At 32.7% G+C, this 23,425-nt stretch overlaps 2 protein-coding genes across 6 annotated transcripts in view; one reads left to right on the top strand and one right to left on the bottom strand.

The window, feature by feature from the left end:
* The window catches only part of LOC150096750 (uncharacterized), a 326,095-nt gene that overhangs the window by 27,200 nt on the left and 275,470 nt on the right, over positions 1-23,425 (top strand). The window lies entirely within an intron of this gene.
* Positions 6,886-23,425, bottom strand: part of LOC150096752 (secreted frizzled-related protein 5-like) — a 103,547-nt gene continuing 87,007 nt past the window's right edge. Inside the window, exon 3 of the mRNA XM_090408255.1 lies at positions 6,886-7,997. Coding sequence (XP_090264381.1) covers positions 7,588-7,997 — 410 coding nt within the window. The 3' untranslated portion in view covers positions 6,886-7,587. The remainder of the gene's footprint in view (positions 7,998-23,425) is intronic.

Below are 23,425 nucleotides of genomic sequence, written 5' to 3'. Positions count from 1 at the left end.
TTAAAAATAATATATGTGCTTGATGTTCTTGCCTAGAGTACTTGTGTATTTATCACGTGATTATGACTTTTAGCGCTCATTTGTAGATTAATTGCCGATTTCGCAGTTAATCTATAACTAAGCGTAACAAAGCCTAGAAGTTTTAGTTGAGTATTCTTATTATACATTTTTTAAATATTCTTACAAGAATTTATTCTGGATATTAAAATATGTTCCTTAATATAATTCTTTTTACTAAATCTTCAGAATTTGTTGCTCTTGTTATTGATATTAATGGTCTATTGTATTACTCACGGTAGTTGTAAACTACGAAACTAAGGTAATGGCTAAGAACAGCAAGTCAAACAAAAATCGACAAAAGTATCGAAACCATGAAACCGCTTCTTTTCTCTCTCTCTCTCTCTCTCTCTCTCTCTCTCTCTCTCTCTCTCTGTGTGTGTGTGTGTGTGTGTGTGTGTGTGTGTGTGTTTAATTTTAAATGTTTTTTTTTTTTTTTTAATTCAGAAACGGCAAAATAGTACTTCCTTGGGGATTGCATATACCTTAACAACGGTCCTGACATTACTAATTAATAATGTTGTTTTTAATGATTCAGTCTTGTAAAGGAAATATTTTTCTGCTGTCGAACACGATCTTACGATAACATACAAGAAGCAGCCTGGAGACCGGAAGCAAGGGCGAACATTCCGCCTATCCCCAACAGCAATGCCACTACTGCCGGTGGGTGGAGATAACACCAATATACTGCCGGTATATTGGTGTTATCAAAACATTGCTCTTATCTGCTTACCTTCGAACTAGAAATGGCAGTTTTAATGGATGGTGGTATTTGCGCAAGATACATCAGGATGAATTTACTTTCTATGGAGTGAAAGAAAGTTTTATTATTATAAAAGAAGTATCTGGTTTCAAAATTCTTGTTTCCTCAACTTCGCTGTAACTTCCAGAAACCTAGAAAAATTGTTATCGTTGGAACACACTAATGGGTGATAACAATTTTTTTTTTTTTTTAAAGCCCCTTTTAAATCTGCTTCGAAAGTAAGGAAGCGAGGGAAATACATGTAACTTGGCTGATCATTATTGAACAACATTAATAACGATGAAATCATTCATGTAAGTGGATTCAGCTTCAATAAATTTGCTACAAATTCAACAAAGGCTCCAACAATTATAGGTAGATGCGGCTTCAGTAAATTTGCAAATTCAACAAGAGGTTTAAAAACTACAAGGTCTATCGCATCTAAACAGGCTTTATTTGAAAATATAAGGTCACAATTTCCATAAAATATTGTATTTAATAAATTATATTCACATACCTATATACGTGAAAGACTGTAATACAGTGGAATCTGAAATATCTATACAAATATATATTAAGTATCCAACTACTAACAAGATAGACTACATGATCCGTTATTTTTTAATTTGATATTTAGGATGTGTTAAAAATTCTTCGAAACACTTACATTTACAAATTATCTGGAATATTCATGTGATTCCCAAGGAGGGAGGATGAATTTGTTAAAGATAGATTAGAAATAATTTAATTAGAAGTAAAATTAGAAAGGAAACGGAAGAAGTCAATCGGGAGATAACCAGACTCACCGCCCCGGAAACAGAACTCAAGTAATGTCTTTGCCATGTCCTTTTCTTGAAAATGTGCTGAGCACAAGCTACTTTGAGCCAGTGGTTTCCATTTAATGAGAATGGCTTTTAATCCTTTTTCTACTCCCATTTCAGGATTATCTTTGGAAACTAAAACAGTCCATATTTGGATGATTGTTGTTTTGGACAAACATGATTACATTTTATTTCATTCACTCAGGTTCCATAACTTTTAATCTCAGATTTGCTACAAGAACGTAATAGTTAACATTAAAAAAATAAATAAAATAAAATTAAAAAAAAAACGATAATAGTTTTTATTAAGTCGTTAAACTCTGTGCTGTTTGCTGATTTTTCAACTATCTTCATAAACTGCTATCTATACCATTTTCGTGTTTGTTTTTATTCTGTGGGATTCTGATTCATGTTCCAATATTTATGAAATATATAAATAAATAAAACCATAACACGCCATGCTGTGGAAAATCGCTATTTACATGCGCCTTACTTTGCACTTGGCAATATTTTGATGACACCAGTGTGGCTGCCATTAGTATTCTCTGGCTTCAAGATCCTAATGCCAATGCCACCTCCCTACGAGTACTTATGCTCTCTCCGTAGTAAGCAGTTAGAAACATCACCACTTCTATTATATTTCTCATCCAGTGGTAGATAGAATATTATCAGTGAGCATGATCAGAAAGGAGCATTTACATTTTTGTGTGTGAAAAATATTTCTGTCTTTTGGGTTGAGCTAACTTGTTCTTAAATGTCGTAATAGTTCAAGTACTGAGTATTTTATTTTCAAAATAAACCAAAAGTTTGAAAACTTCGTACCTCTCCTCCACAAATTTATTCGGTTAAAATATTTCTAATTCTTTTGCTGTTACGTTATATTTCATTCTGTTACAGAGAAGCCATTGAAGCAATGGTTCTTAAGAGACATTAAAGCTAATTCAAAACATTAAAGATTAGGAGAGATCATTTCTGTGGAAAAGGAAAAACGAAAAACATGCTATAGATATGTTACTCATAATCAGGAGTCTTCAAGGAGCAGTCATGGAATCGGAGCCAATATCGAGTCGAAACTCAAATGGCAAGTAAAGGCACAATTTCAGATATATATATATATATATATATATATATATATATATATATATATATATATATATATATATATATATTATATATACACCCTATAGATATAAAATGATAAGCATTTTTATGAAACGTTTTTTGTCAAGTTATTTGAAACGTTTTGAAACTCAGGGGCTACCCCGAGTGTCGAGTCTTCAAAATTTGAGTCATCAGAATTCAAGGAGAACCATCCTACCAGTCCAGAACTCGGGGGCGGGGGGAGTACCGTAGGCGCTAGGGGGAACCCCCTTTCGAGTCTTTAAAATTTGAGTCATCTCGAATTTTGAAGACTTAATATAAATAAGTTTTTTTACCTTGGGTAATGTATATTAGGGTTACCAAGTAATTTTATAAACTCGGTTATTTTACTCCTAATCCCAAGTAAGCAAACAGTTAAGTTTGCGCCTGAACGTAGTTCAAGTCTAAAGGTGGTACAACACCAGGGCAACTCATTGTAAAGGTGGGTAAAGCTCTGATCACTATTCTTAGTATTTTCCATAATGTTCAAAATAAAAACACCTTGTAGCAACTTGTATAGGTAAAGTTGATAAGGCTCTGTATTACTAAAACCTTGGTATTTAGGGTCTAGCTACTCACTGAGGAGATCTCAAAAAAGGTTGAAACTGGTCTGGGTAGTGACCCCTCCCATAATGTATTGCAGTATACATCTCTTAGTGAGATGTGCTTTACATTATGGAAAATACTAAAAATAGTGATCAGAGCTTTACCCACCTTTACAATGATTTTCCCTGGTGTTGCACCACCTTTAGACTTGAACTACGTTCAGGCGCAAACTTAACTGTTTGCTTACTTGGGATTAGGAGTAAAATAACCAAGTTTATAAAATTACTTGGTAACCCTAATATATATACTTACTTTCAAATCGTTTTTACCTGATTTGATCAGTTTAGCTCTGTCTGGAATTCTGTTTGAATCATCGAAACATCCCGAAAACTTTTCATGAAGTTTTAATTGGGGGAACAAAAAGAAATCACGGGGAATTAGGTCTAGGGAAGTATGACAGCAGCAGAGGGACAACAGCCATATTGATCTTAGCCAAAAATGTTTGTAGAGGCAACTGTGTAAACTAATTCTATATGTCCGGCTTTTCTGGTCTTAATCGACGAATATCTTTCAAATGCCTAAGGCTATCCAAGTAATATTGTTTGCCTTTCTAAAACAAATTCTTATTGCATTGCTCTCTCTCAATGAAGAAAACGGTGATGATGGATTTGTCACAATGATGGCTGCTTGCAAAAAAAATCTGTAAAGCAGTTTTTCAGGCTTCAGAACAATACGCTTAGCTCTTCATATTACTCATTTCAAAAATAGCAGGCAGCAATTAACCTTAAAGAACTCATAACGAAGCAATAAATCATCTTACAGCGGATGTCGTACAGCTAACCATACTTACAACCAGTCTAGGTGTCTTTGTGTAGCAACTCGTATTGTAAATCTTCTCAGTCATCGAATACTTTCACACATCTGGAATTGTATATTCCCTAAAAGCTTGCCCTTCGGAGGTAAATAATTGACTGTTTTATTTCGTTCTTATCATTAAGCCATTCAAATATATAGTATGCATTTCATAAGGTGGATGCCGTGTAGAAACTTGCCGTATCGGACTTCAGTGATTTTTTTAAATTGGTTTTGTATATAAGTATTTTGGTTGCAGTGACGATATTTCCTTGGAGGAAACAAAACATATCTGAATTGTCTTCCCCCCCCCTCTTACAGTACATCGAAGACAAATTTAAATTGTTCTTTTTCTTGAAGAAATTAATGGACAAATTCTGAAAAAGTTTTCATTAAAAGTATTTACTTTTTTAAGTGTCAGGTGTTTATCTTATCAAAAGTTCAAATCCAAAAAAGTTCTTATCAAGGTGTTTAAAAATTTACACAGTGAAGCTTTTTTTTTTCTTTTGCGTTTTGATATTTGAAAATAGTGTAATTGCTTTTCCTCAATAGCTGTGATACAAAAATTTGATGCATACTTCTCATATTTGACTTTCCATAATATGGTCATCCATTAATGATTTTTTTTTCCCCTTAAAATTCCATTCTAAACTCGTGACATCTTTTTCATGACGAGTTTGGAATGTAGAAAGCAACGTAACCTAATCTTAATCATCACAATTCTAATTGCACTACACAATCACAATAACTGATGTGTAGAGCTGTGGAAGTAGACGGAGGTCTGAGAAAAAGAGGGGATGGTTTTGATGACATTAGCATCTGATTGATATTTATACTGCAAACAACACATTGAGTGGATACTGGTGGACTTTTAAATGACAAAACAAAAAATAAAGGGGAAAAAAGTTGGTGTTTTTTAAAAAAAAAAGTCTAAAGGACTTATCCATTAAAATAGCCGTGTCTTAATCTTGATTAACAGACAAATTCCGTTTATTTTTTACATTTTTATAGGACACCATGAGAGTATATGGATAGAAAATAGGTGGAGAAGTAGCTATTATTCATGTTATAGTGATGGGTATTTTAACCCCGCAATTTTGTTTTCTGAAAACATTCCAAGCTCATTGCACTTTGTATAAAGTAATATAGTCACGCAAGATACTTTTTTTTTTTGAGTTAATTTATAAAATATTTATGTACTGTATATCAACAGAATTCGTCACACGTAGTTCTGATATTCTCATGGAATGTGTATTGTTTAGGTAAGTCAAAAACTGCAAAATGAAAACCGTTTGTTTGTTCTCAACGAGTCTGACAAGTTGTAATAAGACAGATAGATACATTCGTTATTTTTATTTATTTTACGTACATCCTGTATTGCAATATTACTACCAGTAGATGTCACCCCAATCTAAAACGTGAAAGCATCGCTAAGGTAAAGAAGATGAATACAAAGATGGGAAATCTAAATTATGGATTATCGATCATGATTAGTATTTGGATTGTAAGTTTCCTTGAAATTAACGTTATAATCGAAAGAGAATAATATTGTTGACTCATTTATTTTCTTTTTTCTTCTTACATTTATGATATTTGAATCTTGGATTTTCTATTCGACGAAACTTCGATATTTTAAATATATTGCCAGTTATATTAACGTATATATTTGCATAATTGCAAAAATTATGTCATGTAATCTATGTTGTAATTTCGCTTCTATGACACATGAGTGTCCATTGACGCTAGACGGGTAGATGAAATGGATGCATATCGCCACTGCTTCATTCAATTTATTTCTTCGATCTCACTTTTTGATATATACTCAGCGGCCAAAGTATTAAGAATATCCTCTTACTAAATGGAATCGGCTAGTAACAGGCAACTAACGATGACTAGTAGACAGCTGCTATAGGCTGGTGGTACATTTCCTCTGAACACGTGAACGCAGGTTCTAGTATCCAGGAGTCTGTTATCGACACCCATTTCCATTAAGAGGTAAAGCAATTTCAGTAATGCTATTTTCAAGACCTCTAGACTTGCTGAAATCCACTCACTGCTGATTGAAATGAAGATCCAAAGATTCATAATTGATGTGAACGACGAGAAAAATTAAAATCAATAAAACGGTTGTGACAATAAAGCTGTGAGAATTGATATTCTTAAAATGGGCCTTAATAGCCCATTTCGAGTTACATTGTCACAGTTAATCAGCATTGGTGGCCTGTAAGCAACCGTACTATGAAATGCTGAATTCAGGTTGTTACTTTTAGAAGTATCTTTTAATCTAAGATAACTTTTACTCTTACAGATAACCTTAGGAAAAGTTGTTTTTGAATATGTCCAAACAGTAATTAAATCCGATATTTTATATACACTTATTTAATATGTAAATAAAGTATACAGTTCTTTATTGCATTGCAGTACCATGAAAATCAGATAAGTAAGCTACTTAAAAACGAAGAATAGGCCGTGGTTTGATGTTTTCTTTTGCTAAATATTAGCATTTTTTATAAACGGAGGGTAAAACAAAACAATTTCGTAATTTTTGTTAAAATTATTTCATATTTATCGTCGGTAATCAATTTTGAAAAGATTCCTTTATTATGTAGAATTTTTTTGGTCAAGTATACCGTTGAAATTCAAATCATATTTTATAAAAATGATTTATGAAAATCCTTTTTTTTTTAAAGTTTTTGTTTTGATGACACTTTTATGAAAACACATACACAACATAAAAGCAATTTATTTCAGTTTCTAAAGAGCATCTAAACGTACACAAACACTGAGCTAAACGTGTTACACTTATGTGAGAAGAGAAATAGGTTGGTTCATGATTATTTTCTGCTTATATTAACAGATCAATATATAGTGTGCATGCATAAAGTTAAAATCTGTACAGATCGATCAAGCCAACTACTGATCATTACATCAAAAAATATCTATTTCCTTCCAGAAATTTTTGACACAGTATTTAATATTAACAAACAAAAAAGTCCATTCATTGGACTTTTTTTCCCGCCGACATTCTTCTTGCTAATACATATCAAATACACATCTTCACAAAATATTCAGTATTACTTTCTTGATTTGGCTATCTTAATCATTAATGTGTATTTAAGTGTAAGCTCAGTTTAATTGTAGCAAAAACAGTTAGAGAAATATTGATAGTGGAATTTATTTTGTCTGTGGCTACATTTAAAAAGCACTCTACAGAAATACCTGTCACGAAGCAACCGTCCATAGTTCAATGGGATGAGTGATAAATCCCATTCACATTTAAAGTGTCTAGGCATGCTGGAACTCAATGATTTGCACACTGCTTACCCAGACTGACAGTTATCTAGAGCACATACCTCGTCTGCCCAGCCAAGACGAGATTTGACTATAAAGCAACAAAAGAAACCCAGCTTAAATTTCTACCTTATAAAACTAAGTTTCTTTTGGTTTATTTTTACGGGATCTTCCTTTTCTTTGGCTGCTCTCCCAAAACGATGTCACAGGCAATACTCCATCTTTCTCCATTGTTTGTGAAAGAAGTTTAGGATTAGAACAGTCAATATTTTTCATTGATCTAACTGCCTTCTTGAATCCTGAATTCTTCTTCCATTCCATTATAAAAGTTGGCATAAGACCATTGGAGGTTTTGGCTCCCATTATCAATACACCTTTTTTCTTTCCTGCGTTTCGAACGAGCTCTCCACAGCATTCTGTCATGTTAGCGTGCTTGAATATAGGTCGTCGAAGATCTTTTCTTGACAAGCTACCACGAATTTTAAGAATTTTAGCTTTTTTACACTGTAGCTTCTGCTTTTTCAGTCTTCGAATTTTAGTCTTAATCACTAGAAAAGATAAATAAATAAAATTTTATTTATGGAAGCAATATATTAATAGATAATCATAAATATATATAAAAAGTTGCAAAGTTGTTTTTGTTATTTATGAGGGTATTTTTTTAAACTTTTTTTTGGATAATAAAATAATTAAAATTTTCCAGATGTGTATTTTATGCAAGAATAGTGATAAATCGGCATCATTAATCCGTATTTATACACATAAATTTTCTTTACATACAATCAGGAAATCTTGTTTAAAATTATATAAAAATTAAAACAATGATGCGAAACATAAGATAAGAATAAATAATTTAGGTGGATGATTCAATTGTATAGGGTTCTGTCTCGAGATGAGTTCTTGGACTCCAAGAATTCATCATAATGTTATCTTATGTAATCAGGACGGCTCGTGTATAGGCACTACGTAACTGCAGCAGCCCCAATTTTTCTCGATATATAAATATATTTATTCATTTATTTATATTTGCTTGTAATATTTAATTTTATCATCAACAATCCTATACAATTCTCTCATTTTGTATAAAAAATAATAAAAATCCACCTAGTAGCACTTAGGAGGGCGAAGGACGCTAGCAGCACTGTGTTTACCACAGTGTCATATTGCTACGCGCGCAAGTATTATGCACGTCATAGTGAGATGCGAGCTATTAGCGTAATGCGGCACTGTCTGTCGCGCAGTTCCACTGTTATTTATATGGTTTGCGCCAGTAGTAGAGTGTTCGTAGTACTTATCATCTTTACTCCACGTCTTTAAATATTTGGACATTACAATTTAAAGACATAACATTTGTTATAGTAATAAGTAATTTTGAATTATACTAAACTGTATAATTTTATACAGTTATACCCCCCCCCCCCACGATTTCAAGCCACGAGCCGCCACTGCTTATGTTATTATTATGTCATAATAATAACATAAGAAATTTGTGAACTAGTTTCGTTTGCTAATTTCTTGATAACGTGTTGTTTTTGTATGAAATGTTTCATCAGACAAAAAAGAGACCATTCATTCGATGAATCCTTTCAAATTATTTTCCTTTTGTAGTTTATTTGTTAAGATCCCATAAGAGCAGTCATTAATTATTCTTCATTCTTGTTATAAATTTATATTAATGCTTGCTACTCATTACCCAGTACACTGTCTCTCGATGCACCAACAATGTACGGTAACAAATGCAGTATCCTTAATTCGAATTTTTGGAATTGAAAAATTATTATTATTATAAAAGCACTTCCTAGATGCAAGAATTATTGAGGAAAGCAATATCAAGATGCAACCTAACCAAGATAATATTTTTCGTACATCATCTAAAATTGATTGTGCACTTACTACCTCATTCCACCAAGGCATTCTACCTACAGAGAGCACTTGTTTCACTTATAATTCGATATCAATTTTGTTTATAAAATTATGAATTAGTTTTTATGATATTTTACTGCTAACTGAGCGTAATCAGTATGTGAATATTTTTAGTTGCTATTAAGATTTTAAGAAAACTTGTTTATTATTCAATTTAACAAGAAGCAGTTGGTAGTATTCTTTTCTTTTCTAGGGAAAAAAAAAAAAAAAAAATATATATATATATATATATATACCGTGGTACAATTTATGTAAAACTTATAAAAAAAAAAGAAAGAAAGAAAGGTAGAAATGGTGATAGATCAACAAATGAGTAATCATTGATTTATTGCTGGAATTCGACCGGCAACATTCTTCAAGCGGGATTTTGAATTGCTCATGCCAGAAGTAAGGGGAAATGATCATATTGATATGGAGACTGATATGTTTGATTATATTAATGTTGGTGAAATAAAAAGAAACACGCAAGTTCAGAAAGTATGACTTCTAAAAACAGGATTGTACCACATCCTCATCTTTCTCTCAGCTCCCTTATGAGTTAAGACTCATCCTTATAAACCTATAAACCTCATGCCTCACTTAAATGAACAGTCTTTCCTCCAAAACTATCTAGAAAGACAAGTGAGCCTCGAGCTACAACAACTAGAAAAAAAAAAAAAAAAAAACATCAGAACACCGTTCTAAACTTGACACAAAATAATGCCCGACTAAGATTTTTTTTTTTTTTTTTACATTATTTTACATCATAGTACGCTACTGCTACTTATTACCACTGAGCAGAAAGAAACAAATTTGATTAGCGACTTATAATTTGAACAATTTCTCCTGAGATAAGAAAATTGCCGGTTCCAGCTTCCTATTATCGACGCCAACTGTAATTCGCGGCTTTAAAAGGCGGTAATCACTGCAACTGAGGAAACCCTTCGAGTCATATTATTCTGCAAAGGTATTTATTACTAGCCATAAATTTGTTCTGCTATAACGTAATCCATTTGTGCTGAAGTGTAGTATTAGCTGAACACATAGCCATTCTTTAGAACCTCATAAAAACAGCAAAGTTAAACGCGAACCAGAAACCATTTATAGTTTTCTCGCAATTCATTCTTATAATAATTTTATGTTTCTTTCCTATAAAAACATCTTTTGTGTTGAAAGTTTCAAGTTTCATGAACTTATTAATTGATGTGTAACTTGCGGGCACATCCTTTTGCTTTCCAGAAACAACAGAATAAAAATTACCTGAATATAAAAATAAAACCTGACACTCTGTAGTAAAGAAGTCTGTTTTAAAAAAAAAAGAAAAAAAAAGCATTTGGGTGGATGTATATTTCGATGTTAAACACGCTCATTATTATGATAGTGCATGTCCGTACAGGTTTAGACAAATTAAAGCATCATCCCTACAATAGTAAGTCAGTAAAGATCAATTCTTCTTTTTTTCAGTAACTTTTTGATATCTGAAAGTAGAGAGAAACTTGTTTGTATTTAATTTAGCATTAAAAATTCTCAAATATTAAAACAGTTTATGGAGATATCTACTAGAGGATGTACACAAGTGGTTCCATCGATTTAAAGCTGGGATGAACTCCAATAGGCAGTGATCCACACTCTGGGTTGCCGTCACGACGTCCAGAATTGATGAAATGAAGTGTGCAATTAGTTCGAAATTCCAATGTTAGTTGAAATGTCCAATGATTAAGTGCACACAAGTTAGTTGAAGCATTCTGGAATTTACAGTTGGTTAAACTGGAGTTGTGCGATTCCATCGAAGAATTGAATATGTCGGCAAAGTTCGCGTCGTCTTGCTTGCTTGCATGTAGAAAGATAATATTTTGGTCAAAGTATACCACCACTATATTCTCCGGATCTGGCTTCACATCATTATCTCTTCTCCCAAGGTTCAAAAAATATTTGTCAGGCTAAAGATTTAATGACATCTAGGTTTAAACAATTTCGACAATTATAATTCTGAACATCTCGGAAACGTGTGCCGATAATTTTCAACAACACAGAAACAATGGGAAGTGCTTCGGTACAAAAGGGAAGTTTATTGAAAAGGAGACCAAACTCCGAATCCTCTATCTTATTCTCTTGTACACTAACATTAACCTGATTATTTTTTGAGCAGATCCCATATGATAATGATTTAAAATTGAGAACATCATTCACTCGGGAAAGCAATACTACTTTCTAAACAAGGCGAGTTTGAAAGATTTCTGAAGAGATACAGCTTATATAAATAATTAAAAATGCTTAAATGCGCGGAGGCGTGCATCCACCAAAACGAATTCTAATTGCTAACTAAAGTAGCTTGCTGTGAAAGAGAATACTGAAGCGATTATTTCATTCGAAACATGAGACATCAGTTCCAGGAAATTTGCTTATTACGAATTGATCCTTCTTTTCAATGGAAAAGCCTTCGTCCAGAAAAAACTTCAATGTCTGGAAGAAATTCTAGGATACGTTTCTGCTTCAGTCGTCACCCAAAAAAAAAAAAAATAAATAAATAAATAAATCTTGGCTACGCCTGTGCACATTAACACGTAATTGATATGATGAGCCTTAATCTCAATTACAGTAATGACAAAGGGACACCCTTGTGTTTTATTCGCCCCCTTTACAATGAGAAGGACAAAGTATCTGAATAGGTAAGTTTCTTTCTCTCTTCAGTCAAGGATTTGCAAAAGAAAATGACCTGACTAATTCTGTTAATTAATTTGCTGCTATTGTTAAAAGATATAAAAAAAGTAATTCAAGTTAACTCTACGTGTTTCCTCCCAACAGTGACATATTTCCTCCTTCGCATCAGAGATGGGAAAATGTTAAGTTACTGAACTCTTTAAAAAATGAGGAAAAAAGCAATGACATCTATATATTCGACTGCATTATAGTTCACATCTGCACTCACAAGTTCTTTGCGTCCTTTATTCCGTAAGCTTAGGAAAAGAATTGATTAATGTTAATGATATGTTATTATTATTATCTTTTTTTTTTTTTTTGTAATATGGATATTTATTTAAATAATGATGAACTGGGAAAATAATTGAGCAAGGTGATAAGATAAAATACACAAAATGAAGTATATGAACACAGTAAAAACTGGTAAAATATCTAGATGCTGTTAGCGTTTATCTGGGATAATAAAAACATAAGTGAAGAAACAAATACACTGTCTAAGAATCTAAATAAGAATTATTAGATCAGTGCTAACATATTCAACAGAAACTACAAAAATTAGATAACTTAGCGAAACAACTGAGATTAATAAACTTAGAGCTGTAACAGTACTAAACCAAATTATTAACACAGAACTCAGAAAAAATTGAAAATAGAGTTAATAAATGATTGGATCCAAAAACAAATAAAGAAGAATGGAAAAATCATAGATAGAGAAAGAGTAGGATATAACAAATGGGGGAAAAGTACAGAACTGGATGATACTAGAGGAAAAGAAATAGAAGTTGAGGAAGAACTAGGAAAAGACGGGATAGTCTTGAAAAATAACTGCACTACAAGCAACTAGCTTTAAGAATAAAAAGAAGTAGGAATTTTATTCATAACCGACTCATTCCGCTAAAGGCAAAAATAGATCATTCCTGTGTCTTCTACCACCATATAAGTTTTTTTAAAAAACTTATAAATATGTACTTCCAGCATCGTCATGATCACCAAAGTTTGGGCAGATAAAATAGTTTTCTGAATATAGAATTCTAGATTTATTCATTCAGGTGACGTCCCTAATCCGAATGTTGGCGACCCTAGTTCACCAATCTTGTGCATCTCTAAAACCCGGGTGATGCTTTTGTCTATCCATTGCTCTGTCCCTCATTTAATTATGTCTGCTTGGCTTCTTTCTTGTAGTTTTGCTGTTATGATCACATTAGTTCAGCCCTCTTAGCCTAAGGTAACAAAATTCGTTACTTGCAATTCCATAAGGACACTTCTTTCCTCTTTTTCGCTACGTATTTTTTTTAAATAAGAAGAAAGAAATTCTAAGAGAACTCTTTCTTTTCACTCGTAGAGTGAAAGGCTATAGTTTTATACCAATACAAGTCAACAAAAAAGACTGAGATGAACTTAATTTAGACTAGTGTTTTACAACCGAAAACTCATCGCTGTACAGCTAGTCAATGAACAATTACTGTGGCAATGGTACTTCACAGACCCAGTGCCGTAACGAAGGCATGGGGAAAGAGCCACTTTAGACACACAAATTCTGTAACACTGCAACTCATTTTGATGGGGTTAATAATAAGTATTTACCATACTGCATTTAGTAAAATTTAACTTGTTACATTTAAAATTTTCAAAATTTTTGTTCATTTTTGCGTTGGGGGGGGGGGGGAAGTTAGACACTTGCCACAGGCGCTTTATACCCTCGTTACTGTACTGCACATACCACATCATGTAAAACTAAGCGAGGATGGTTTTCTTAGATTTCGTAATGCACTAATGTCATGCGATTTGTCAGCTTGATTGGCTGAGTGGTAAATGTATCCGTTCTTCAACTAAGTTGCAGGCTCAAACCCCCTCTTCCTTTATTTTGGACCATGTAAATATAAATAGAAATACCAATAAATAAATAAAATAATAAAAAGTGATTTAAAAAAATTCCTTATTTTGCCAGCGATACTGAGTAATTCAAATTATATATATATATATATATATATATATATATTATTAAGGGTATTTACTCGGATTGTAGACATTTTTATATTAGAATTTTACTGACTAGACACACCGAGATAAGACAAAAACTTTAATTAGAGTTAATTAAAGTTTTTGTTTTATCTCGGTGTTTATATATATATATATATATATATATATATATATATATATATAAGAATTTTTTAATGACTAGAAACTCGGTTTAAATAAAAACTTTAATTACACTACTAGTTTCGTCTAAACCTAGACTTCATTAGGTGTGAGAGATAAACATATAAATACCAGTAACCAATCTAAAGGAACTGTTTTTTTTAAAAAAACACAGGGTAACGTATCAAACACTGAAGAGAATAAAGGCTAGAGTTTAAATCGAAGAATGAACTCTGACTGTATCATTATGCACATGATGCGTGTAAAGTCTCGAGAGCGCCAATATTGAATGGCGGAGCTGTGAGAATCTGGCATGCTGTAAATCAGGTTGTTATTAATATGGACGGGATTGATAACTATCTCCTTAGACTCTAAAATTCTTCTCTCTAACTCGTCACAACATTGGTGTACGTTGACAGTTTCATCCCAGAGTATCTGATGTGGAAAACCTGCATCATTTGAGTTCGCTGAAAATAACACATGACTGGACAAGGCACTGGCTCGAGTTCTGGTGTAGGTAATGTCTCTCTGGTGTTCCTCTAAACGGAGTTCGATAGATTTCTCCATTTGTCCGAAGTATGGCTTACCATAATCGCAAAGAATCTTATAAACACCAGGATATTTAATAATTAGTCGTCCTAAACTAAACACAATAATCTTAAATATCCTGGTGTTTATAAGATTCTTTGCGACTGCGGTAAGCCATACTTAGGACAAACGGAGAAATCTATCGAACTCCGTTTAAAGGAACATCAGAGAGACATTACCTACAACAGAACTCGAGCCAGTACCTTGTCCAGTCATGGGTTATTTTCAGCAAACTCAAATGACGCAGGTTTTCCATATAAGATACTCTGGGATGAAACTATCAACGCACACCGATGTTGTGACGAGTTAGAGAGAAGAATTTTAGAATCTAAAGAGATATTTATCAATCCCATCCATATAAATAACAACCTGAGTTACAGCATGCCAGATTCTCACAGCTCCACCATTCAATATTGACGCTCTCGAGACCTTATACGCGCGCATGTGCATAATGATACAATCAGAGTTCATTCTTCTATTTAAACTCTAGCCTTTATTCTCTTCAGTGTTTGATACGTTACTCTGTGTTTTTTTAAAAAAACCAATTCCTTTAGATTGGTTACTGGTATTTATATGTTTATCTCACACCTGATGAAGTCTAGGTTTAGACGAAACTAGTAGTGTAATTAAAGTTTTTATTTAAACCTCGATTCTAGTCATTAAAAAATTCTTAAAAATGATATCAAACAGAGTAAATATTCAATCACACACACACCCACACACACATACACACACACACACACACACACATATATATATATATATATATATATATATATATATATTAATAATAATAATATGATGGTATAAACTCTCTCTCGATATGTCTCGACCCCTGGAGCTTTACTGTATCGTAATATAAATAATAATAAAGTGAATTTTCTTAAATATAATAAAAGTCTGAGATCCCACTGTTGCTTCCCAAGTATTAATAATTACAGTATATTAAATAATGTTCGTTTGGCATTTCTACTTGTATTTCTACAAGGTAATGTTTTGTGTTTATTATTGAATTCTATATAATTTGTTAAAAAGGTCTGTTCAGAATTTTATGAATGAAAGGTATGTATAATATCGATTTTATTTTAAGTTTATTAATGTATTCTAGAAGGATATTTATTATACTGTTATATTTTATGCTGTAGTTTCACCTAAAAAAAATTTCTGATTTGGTTATATTTACAAACAAAAATAGCTTTTTTAAAAAATTTTAAATAGAAATTCTTCATCTCAAAGTCATTCACTAACAGCATTGACTCAAAAGAGATTTATTATTGTTATCAGATATCGCTTCTTTGTCTTATCCAAAGAGCATTCATAGTTTAATGAAGAACACTAAGGAAGGAAATCAAATTCACATATTTCTTTTACTTCATATTTAAAGAAGAAAGGAAAAATATAAAGCTTAATCACGCTGATAAATATATTTAGCGAAGAATTTCATTTTCTTTCCCAGTTATGTTTATGATATATATTTCTGTGAATTCCTCAGTAATAACTGTATGATGGTGTAAGCTCTCTCTCGATAAGTGTCGACTCCTGGAGAGTTACTATACCGTAATATTAATAATAATAAAATGAATTTCGGACCCGACTGTTGCGCCCCAAGTGTCAATAATTATATTAAATAATGTTCGTTTGGCAGTTCTACTTTTGTTTAGTGCAAGGTAATGGTTTGTGTTTATTATCGAATTCTATATAATTTGCTTAAAAAGACCTGCTCAGATTTTTATGAAAGAAAGGTATGTTAAGTATAATAAATATCCTTCTAGATAATAAATATCTAGAAGGATATTTATTATACTGTTAATTCTATTAGTTGCATTTTATGCTGTAGTTTTGCCTCATAACAGATTCTGAATTGGTTATATTTCCAAACATTTTTTTTTTTTAATTTTAAATACAAGTTCTTCATCTCGAAGTCATTCATTATGGCTACCAGCACATTGACTCAGAAGAGATTTATGAATAATAGATACATCCTAAAACAACAACACAGGTGCTGTATAAATAATAACATGGGTTCACCTGTCACGAAATACGTAGATAACAGGAATCTCACTATCCTGTATTAATGCCGAGTATTAACTTTTTTTTTTTCTTTCTGATATTATTGTCCTTATATCTCGTTCACTTTCTTCCCCCCTCCTTCCCTCTCTTCCTCTACTTTTTTTTTTTTTTTACTTTTCTGTGTATAATTTTCCATTTGAAATCAGAACATTAATATCCTAAAATTTTTCATGTTTCATTGACGTGTACAAATTCTGATAATATGATATAGGCGACTCTTTTTTAATTATATATATTGCTTATTTTCATGAATTTGCGCTCCCTTCCCTCGAATGCGAAGACGACAGCATGGAATCTATATTTCAGATAAGAAAACAAGGTCCGGTAGCTTATAGTATGCCTTGAATAAACTCAGCACAGTAATACCTTGCATAGCACGGATAATAGGTGCCGAAATAGACATGATGCTTTTATGGCTTGAGAAATAGTTCGTCTCAAATAATAGTCCCAGCACAACACAACACCTTATAAATGGTGTTTTTATTATTTTTTTATTTATTATATTTCCTGACACCTCCAAGGAGTCCGAAGACTCATCGCGGGAGGACACCTACAACTATCTGCTGTTGTGCTGGGTGGAAAAAGAAAAAAAAAAAAAATTTAACGTTTTCATGCAAATCAGCAATAGCAGTGAGTAGGATGACCTGGTGCAGTGCTATATCTGCACTAAATGTGTGCGCTGATTTTTGTTCAGCTGCAGTCAACAAAATCCGACAGCCTACAATCAATCAGTTCCTAGAATGTCATTAATTTCTAAAAACTGCATGCGCGTTTACTATGTATATAGATGATTATTTTTATGTTGCTCCCACATATGAAAGGTTATTTGCAAACCTATAATGCATTTTGTGCCGTGGGTGACCTACTTTTATCAAATTACTTTTATGCAAATATTTTGCTTTAATTAAAACCAATTGTTTTTCTAAAAGTAAGTCAGTACTTCTGATACTCAATAAACAAAAATATTGTCTACATGTTTTATGTACATCTTTTTTAAACTCTTTAGGTGCAACTTCGTGTAAGTGGGACACCCGCTTAATAGGACCAAATTATGCTATTCCCGATATGGCCCATTTAAACGTAATCTATTGTGTATTTAATAATTGTCCAACTGTTAGTCATTTATTTTGAAATATTTTATGATTATTACAAATCATGTGAAGCACAAAGCATATTAAACCACTTCCAGATTTGGTCAGATAGAATAATCTATCAAACTAGAAGTAAAATAGCATTTTAAAAATATCGCAGGAGTTACTTTAATCTGTGTTTGGTGTTTAAAATAAACTATAGGAATAGTTTAAAACATGTGGTCATATATACGTGCAGCTATCGCAAACCAAATATTAGAATTAACTCGTCTTCAAATAGAATATTATTTTATTTTGATTTCTCGTTTTTGTGATTTTCAACTTGAAACTGAACATGCCACCAAGGAGTAAGATAAACTTTCGTATATATAATCCTCAGAAATGTTCATCAAGAAAATCTTTCAATTTCCAAAGAAAGCATATATGACAAGGAAACCAAGAGGAAAGCTGTTCGAAACGCCAAAGTTATATAGTGTAAACGGGACATTATATCGAGCAATACATAGTCTGTGTTTTGAGTTGTAAGACAATAGTGTGCACTATTTCCACTGTAATATGTATCATCTGCATGGCCATATTATGAAAGAAAATGGTATTAAACCTGTTATCAAAATTGGAGATGTTAATATCAGCTCTAGACTTTACGTAGATAATCTTATACTGTTAAATAAATCAAGTACAGGTCTGCAGGATTGCTTAAGAAAATTAAATAACTGCTGTAATAAAATTTGTATAAAAATCAGCATTAAAAAGTCAGCTATGAAATAGGTAGGAACATTGAAAGAATCATATGTATCTCCAAATGGAGAATCTATAGGACATGTAAAACATTACAGCAGTTTACGCACACTTTTTTTTAATGAAAGCGACAAATTAAATATAAAAGTAGGCAACAGAATAAACAAAAAAAAAAAAAAGCAAGCGTTGGAGCTACAACTGAATGAATTTATATGGATTAAAAAATTATCCAAAACACTAAATAGCTGTCTACATGACAATGTTCAAAACTATTTTAACTTATGGATCTGAGACCTGGGTTTAAAATAAAAACAGTCGGTCAAAGACAAGAGACACAAATATGTCTTCTGATTCTTAAAAAAAAAAAAAAAAAAAAAAAAAATACTAGAGTGTACAAACACCATCAATGACAGAATCATATTAAAAATGAGCAAGAAGGAAGCAGAGCTAATCTCAGGTAGTCGTGACATAACCAAAATGGAACAGAAAAGATTACTTGAATCCCTTGATCATAAATTCAAGTTGACTGCTAATATTCTATCCAAGTAAAATATTTGCAATAACGTAAATTATTAGAATATTGCGACGTCTTCTACAGGACCACAGTAAATATTAATTATTCGAGAACAAGCGAATTACTTTGATAGCAAACTATCCCTTTTTAATAAATGAAAAAAAAAAAAAAATCCAGAAAGTAACTATCTTATTTGAAAGTTAAAACTTTTCTTACTTGAATAATTATTCAATTCAAGGAATCGCAGGAATGGATTATAATCCATTCCTGCGATGGCTAGAGGTTACATTAAAGTTCGCATGGTTGCAGTGCACGTGCCAAGGCTGGCCCCGAGTGGAACAACTGTTAGAATGTATTAATGCACCAACCACTGGCGTTCTGTTTGGCAGCTCATCTTCACTTTCGCCTTATTAGTTTAAATATAGACAAAAGCGAAGCGTAGCTATCAAGGCGGTGGTTGACGTCTGACTGACAAGTTGATTGGTGATGCTCTCTCCCCTCTCCTTGTTTAAACTAGCTTCCGGATTATTCTAATAGATTATTTCAGACTGAGCGTAGGTGTGTGCGTGTTTCATGACTTTAAGCACTAGAATTCATATAATAACTAAGCTTCAGTTTTAGCCAGATTTTATTAAATGTATATTTTCACTTCCTTGTTTCAACGTTTCTAACTGAAGACGTTTTAATTGCCGAAAGTGTCAACTGCATTATGCATGGAAGAAACTTATTCTGATAAATATCTTTGCCTATCACACAGAAACACAAAGTTCGAAATTAATAAATAAATTTAAAAAAAAATTAAGTCACTAACTTTATACAAAGTTGAAAATCTAAATAGAAATTGAGTTACGATCATGGATGAATGAAGAAAGTGAGTGTTATTTATTTTTTCTTAATTGGTGAACGGTGGTTTCAGGATTTCCTTATGCCTGCAGGTCGTAAAATCTCCAGTTACTTTTATCCTGTACCATTCTTCTCTCTCTCTCTCTCTCTCTCTCTCTCTCTCTCTCTCTCTCTCTCTCTCTCTCTCTCTCCCTCATTTTTAATAACCAACTTGAGAAGTTTGTCTTCCCATCCTCTCTGGAGCCTTCCCATTTTTCTCTTGCTGAATATAGGATACTAATCTATGACTCTGACTATCCATCTGTTGTTTTTCGTTTGTGCAATATGTCTTGGTCTTTTTTTTTCCCTCATCAATTGTTCTCACCAGATTCCCTCCTCTTCCTGACTTCTAATTGCTGTATGCAATCTGTTTTTCTACTTGTAAGATCCTCTACAATGTTTGTCATGGGCTAATGATGCAAGATTAATCTTTTTTATTTGATTATTGCCATGATACACTTTAAAAAACTTCAGACGGCATATATATTTTAGCGGTTTGACTCATCTTTAGTCATTAGGATTCTTAGGTACTTTAGATGCCTAATAAATAACTTCTGCATTAAAAGGGAAGAATTAAACAGCTCAGAAGGAAGCAAAAATTAGTTACTCTATTGCCTTTAGTACTGCAAGATCCCCCTCCGACGCGTATCTTAATTACTGCTGGCTAGAAATGCCTTTTCTTAATTTAGAACGGTTTAAACCGAGAAGACTTCGAGATGCTCAGGAAGAGCAAAATCAGGCCTAGCCGAACATGACAGGATTAGAGAAGCGGCAAGTGCAGTTGTACCTACTGCGTTGTCAGTCAGAAGACTTAGGTTTGAATACCATTAATGATATGAGGATCGGCTAACTTAGCCCCAAGTTAGTCCCACGGTGAAAGTGGGACTTTCGCGTCCTTTCCCCTATTAATTTGGGACAAATGCACAGGTAAAATATAAAAAAAAAATATTTTCCGCTTTGAGGTTCACGTTTATTCAAAATCTGACTATATATATATATATATATATATATATATATGCACGCACGCACACACACACACACATATATATATATATATATGCACGCACGCACACACACACATATATACTTTATGAATTTCTGGTTTTGGATTCTCATGAAACGAAGCATTAGGCCATTTTCTCATTAGCATAGTTTATGAATAACACATACGTTGTTCTTATCCTCTGTGTAATATAAAATGATATCGTTAGTCCTTGAGTATTCTCTATCACGTAATGTATCAATCCTGAAATAAAAGCAAAAACTGTCACAGATTGCGAGCTTCTGTTTATTAACGTCTGACATTGTAATTAAGAAACTAGTCTTTTGAAGGTTGACGGCATATCCAATGAGCCCTTTCTCGTATTTCAGACACTGGACAGTTGTCTGAAATATGTAATGACAAGTCGAAGTCCTATCTGCTCTTGCAATTACTGCCAACATATGGTTACCCACTCACGGGTATCATTTGCCACAGTGCAGCGATTGTAATCCGCATACTTTTTGTTGGAAAGCGAGCGAGTGCGCACGCACTTATACACACAATCGATTTTATTCATGTTTATTTGGGAGCGATCTTATACATTGTAAACTTCTCTTAATCTGATTTTATGACTACTACTTTTTTATTTTTTAATGTGAGTTGTACCCACGAAAGATTGTATAGCCCACTGTACCTCACATCAGCATATGAGGATAGGCCGTGGATGGGCAGAGAATTTTTTATTTTTTTATTTTTTTTAAGATAAAGCCCACAGCGGGATTCGAACCCGCAGCCTGTTGGTTGGAGAGAGGATACACCAATCACTCTGCCAATCAAGCCTACAGTAACAATGATCATATTCGATATTGTATACTTTGATCATAGGAGTCAAAACAATTATTTAAACATACATAATTTGTAATTAAGCATGAATTTTTAATTTCAATATAGAAATGATCCGAGATAATTAAAAGAACAGGATCCTGCATCACTCTGGTTGTTTATTGTCTTCTTACGTGTCATCAGGCATCCTTACACAGATTCCTTGGAGTTCAGAACTGGGATTTGGCTCTCATGCTTGATGGCCTATTATTAACTTAGCCATCTATATCAAGCGCGCGCGTACACACACACACACACACACACACAAATCACCTGTTGCGATTATTGCTACTGTTGTTATCATAGTAAGGGACTGAATTAATGCTCTAGGCCTAATACAGTTATATTTAATCCTGTTCAATTATATGTAATAGCAAAAATAAGTATGAAAATTATCTAAAAGCAGCATTACACATATGTAGATATCGTGGAGGAATGCGATTCAAAAACTTGTTATTATTTAAGCAATCATTCGAACACTGATATCGTAACGTGAATCCTATTCTAGAGGGGGGGAAAATGAAATAACACAGGTAGGACAGAAATATGCCATACTTGCTGCAGAGCTTGTTAAATTCCCTTATTTTATCAACGTAACTATCACTCTTCCATTTAAAATATAAAATGTAGGTATTCAAAATGACTATTCACTTTTTTGTCAAGCAATCCAGTTATAATAAAAATATCATTCGCTATTTAAATTGAATATGCCCTTTAATTTCGCTATAATATGATAAATATCCCAAATTTATAAACAACACCCCTCCTTATAAACAACTTTACTATTACAATCCTTCAGTATATATGTTTCTTCGCTTTTCAAAAACCGACACCTATTTTCTTGGACGATTTTGGATGTCTATTGCGTGGTTTTACTAGTTTCTTTAAACTTCAGGATAGATTAAAGTCTAACGAACCAAAATCTAAATTGCAGGGAAGATTGGGCACAAGGTCCCACTCAAAAATATCCAATAGCCCGTTCTTGCAACGCCAGACTAATAGCTAGTACTATTATGCTTCTTTTTTTCGACTCTTTGTTCATACATTTTCTTTTGCATAAAATTTTTGTGATATCCATTTGTTACTGTAGTTTCCTGAGCCATGTAGGTCTACATGGCTCAGGAAAAGACCTACATGGTTCTCGGTGATCCCTCTATATCGCTATTTGCACCACTTCTGTTTCCTCTTTTTTTTTTTTGAATGATGTGATGTCTGATGTTTTCATTGATAAAATTGAGCTAAAGTTCAAAATAACAAAAATTCCAGGTTTCACAAATAGTCAATGGCAATATTCTTCTTAAAAATCCTCTTTCATTTTTCATGCTTAGAAGATGTACAATATGCTTTCTCATTGCTTATCAGAAATAATGTAATGCATCTATCTCGCCGAAAAAAAAATTTTTTTAATAATATATTTCATTAAAATTCAATGTACCGAACTTTCAGGTGCGAACAGCGCAGAAAACAAATTTGGAGACCCTTCAGGAA

This window comes from Typopeltis vanoorti, chromosome 18 (assembly GCF_054136105.1).
Source record: "Typopeltis vanoorti isolate ZY-2024b chromosome 18, IOZ_Tvanoo_1.0, whole genome shotgun sequence".
Classification (NCBI taxonomy): Eukaryota; Metazoa; Arthropoda; class Arachnida; order Uropygi; family Thelyphonidae; genus Typopeltis; species Typopeltis vanoorti.
Note: the sequence above shows the minus strand (reverse complement) of the source record. Positions and strands in the feature narration are given on the sequence as shown.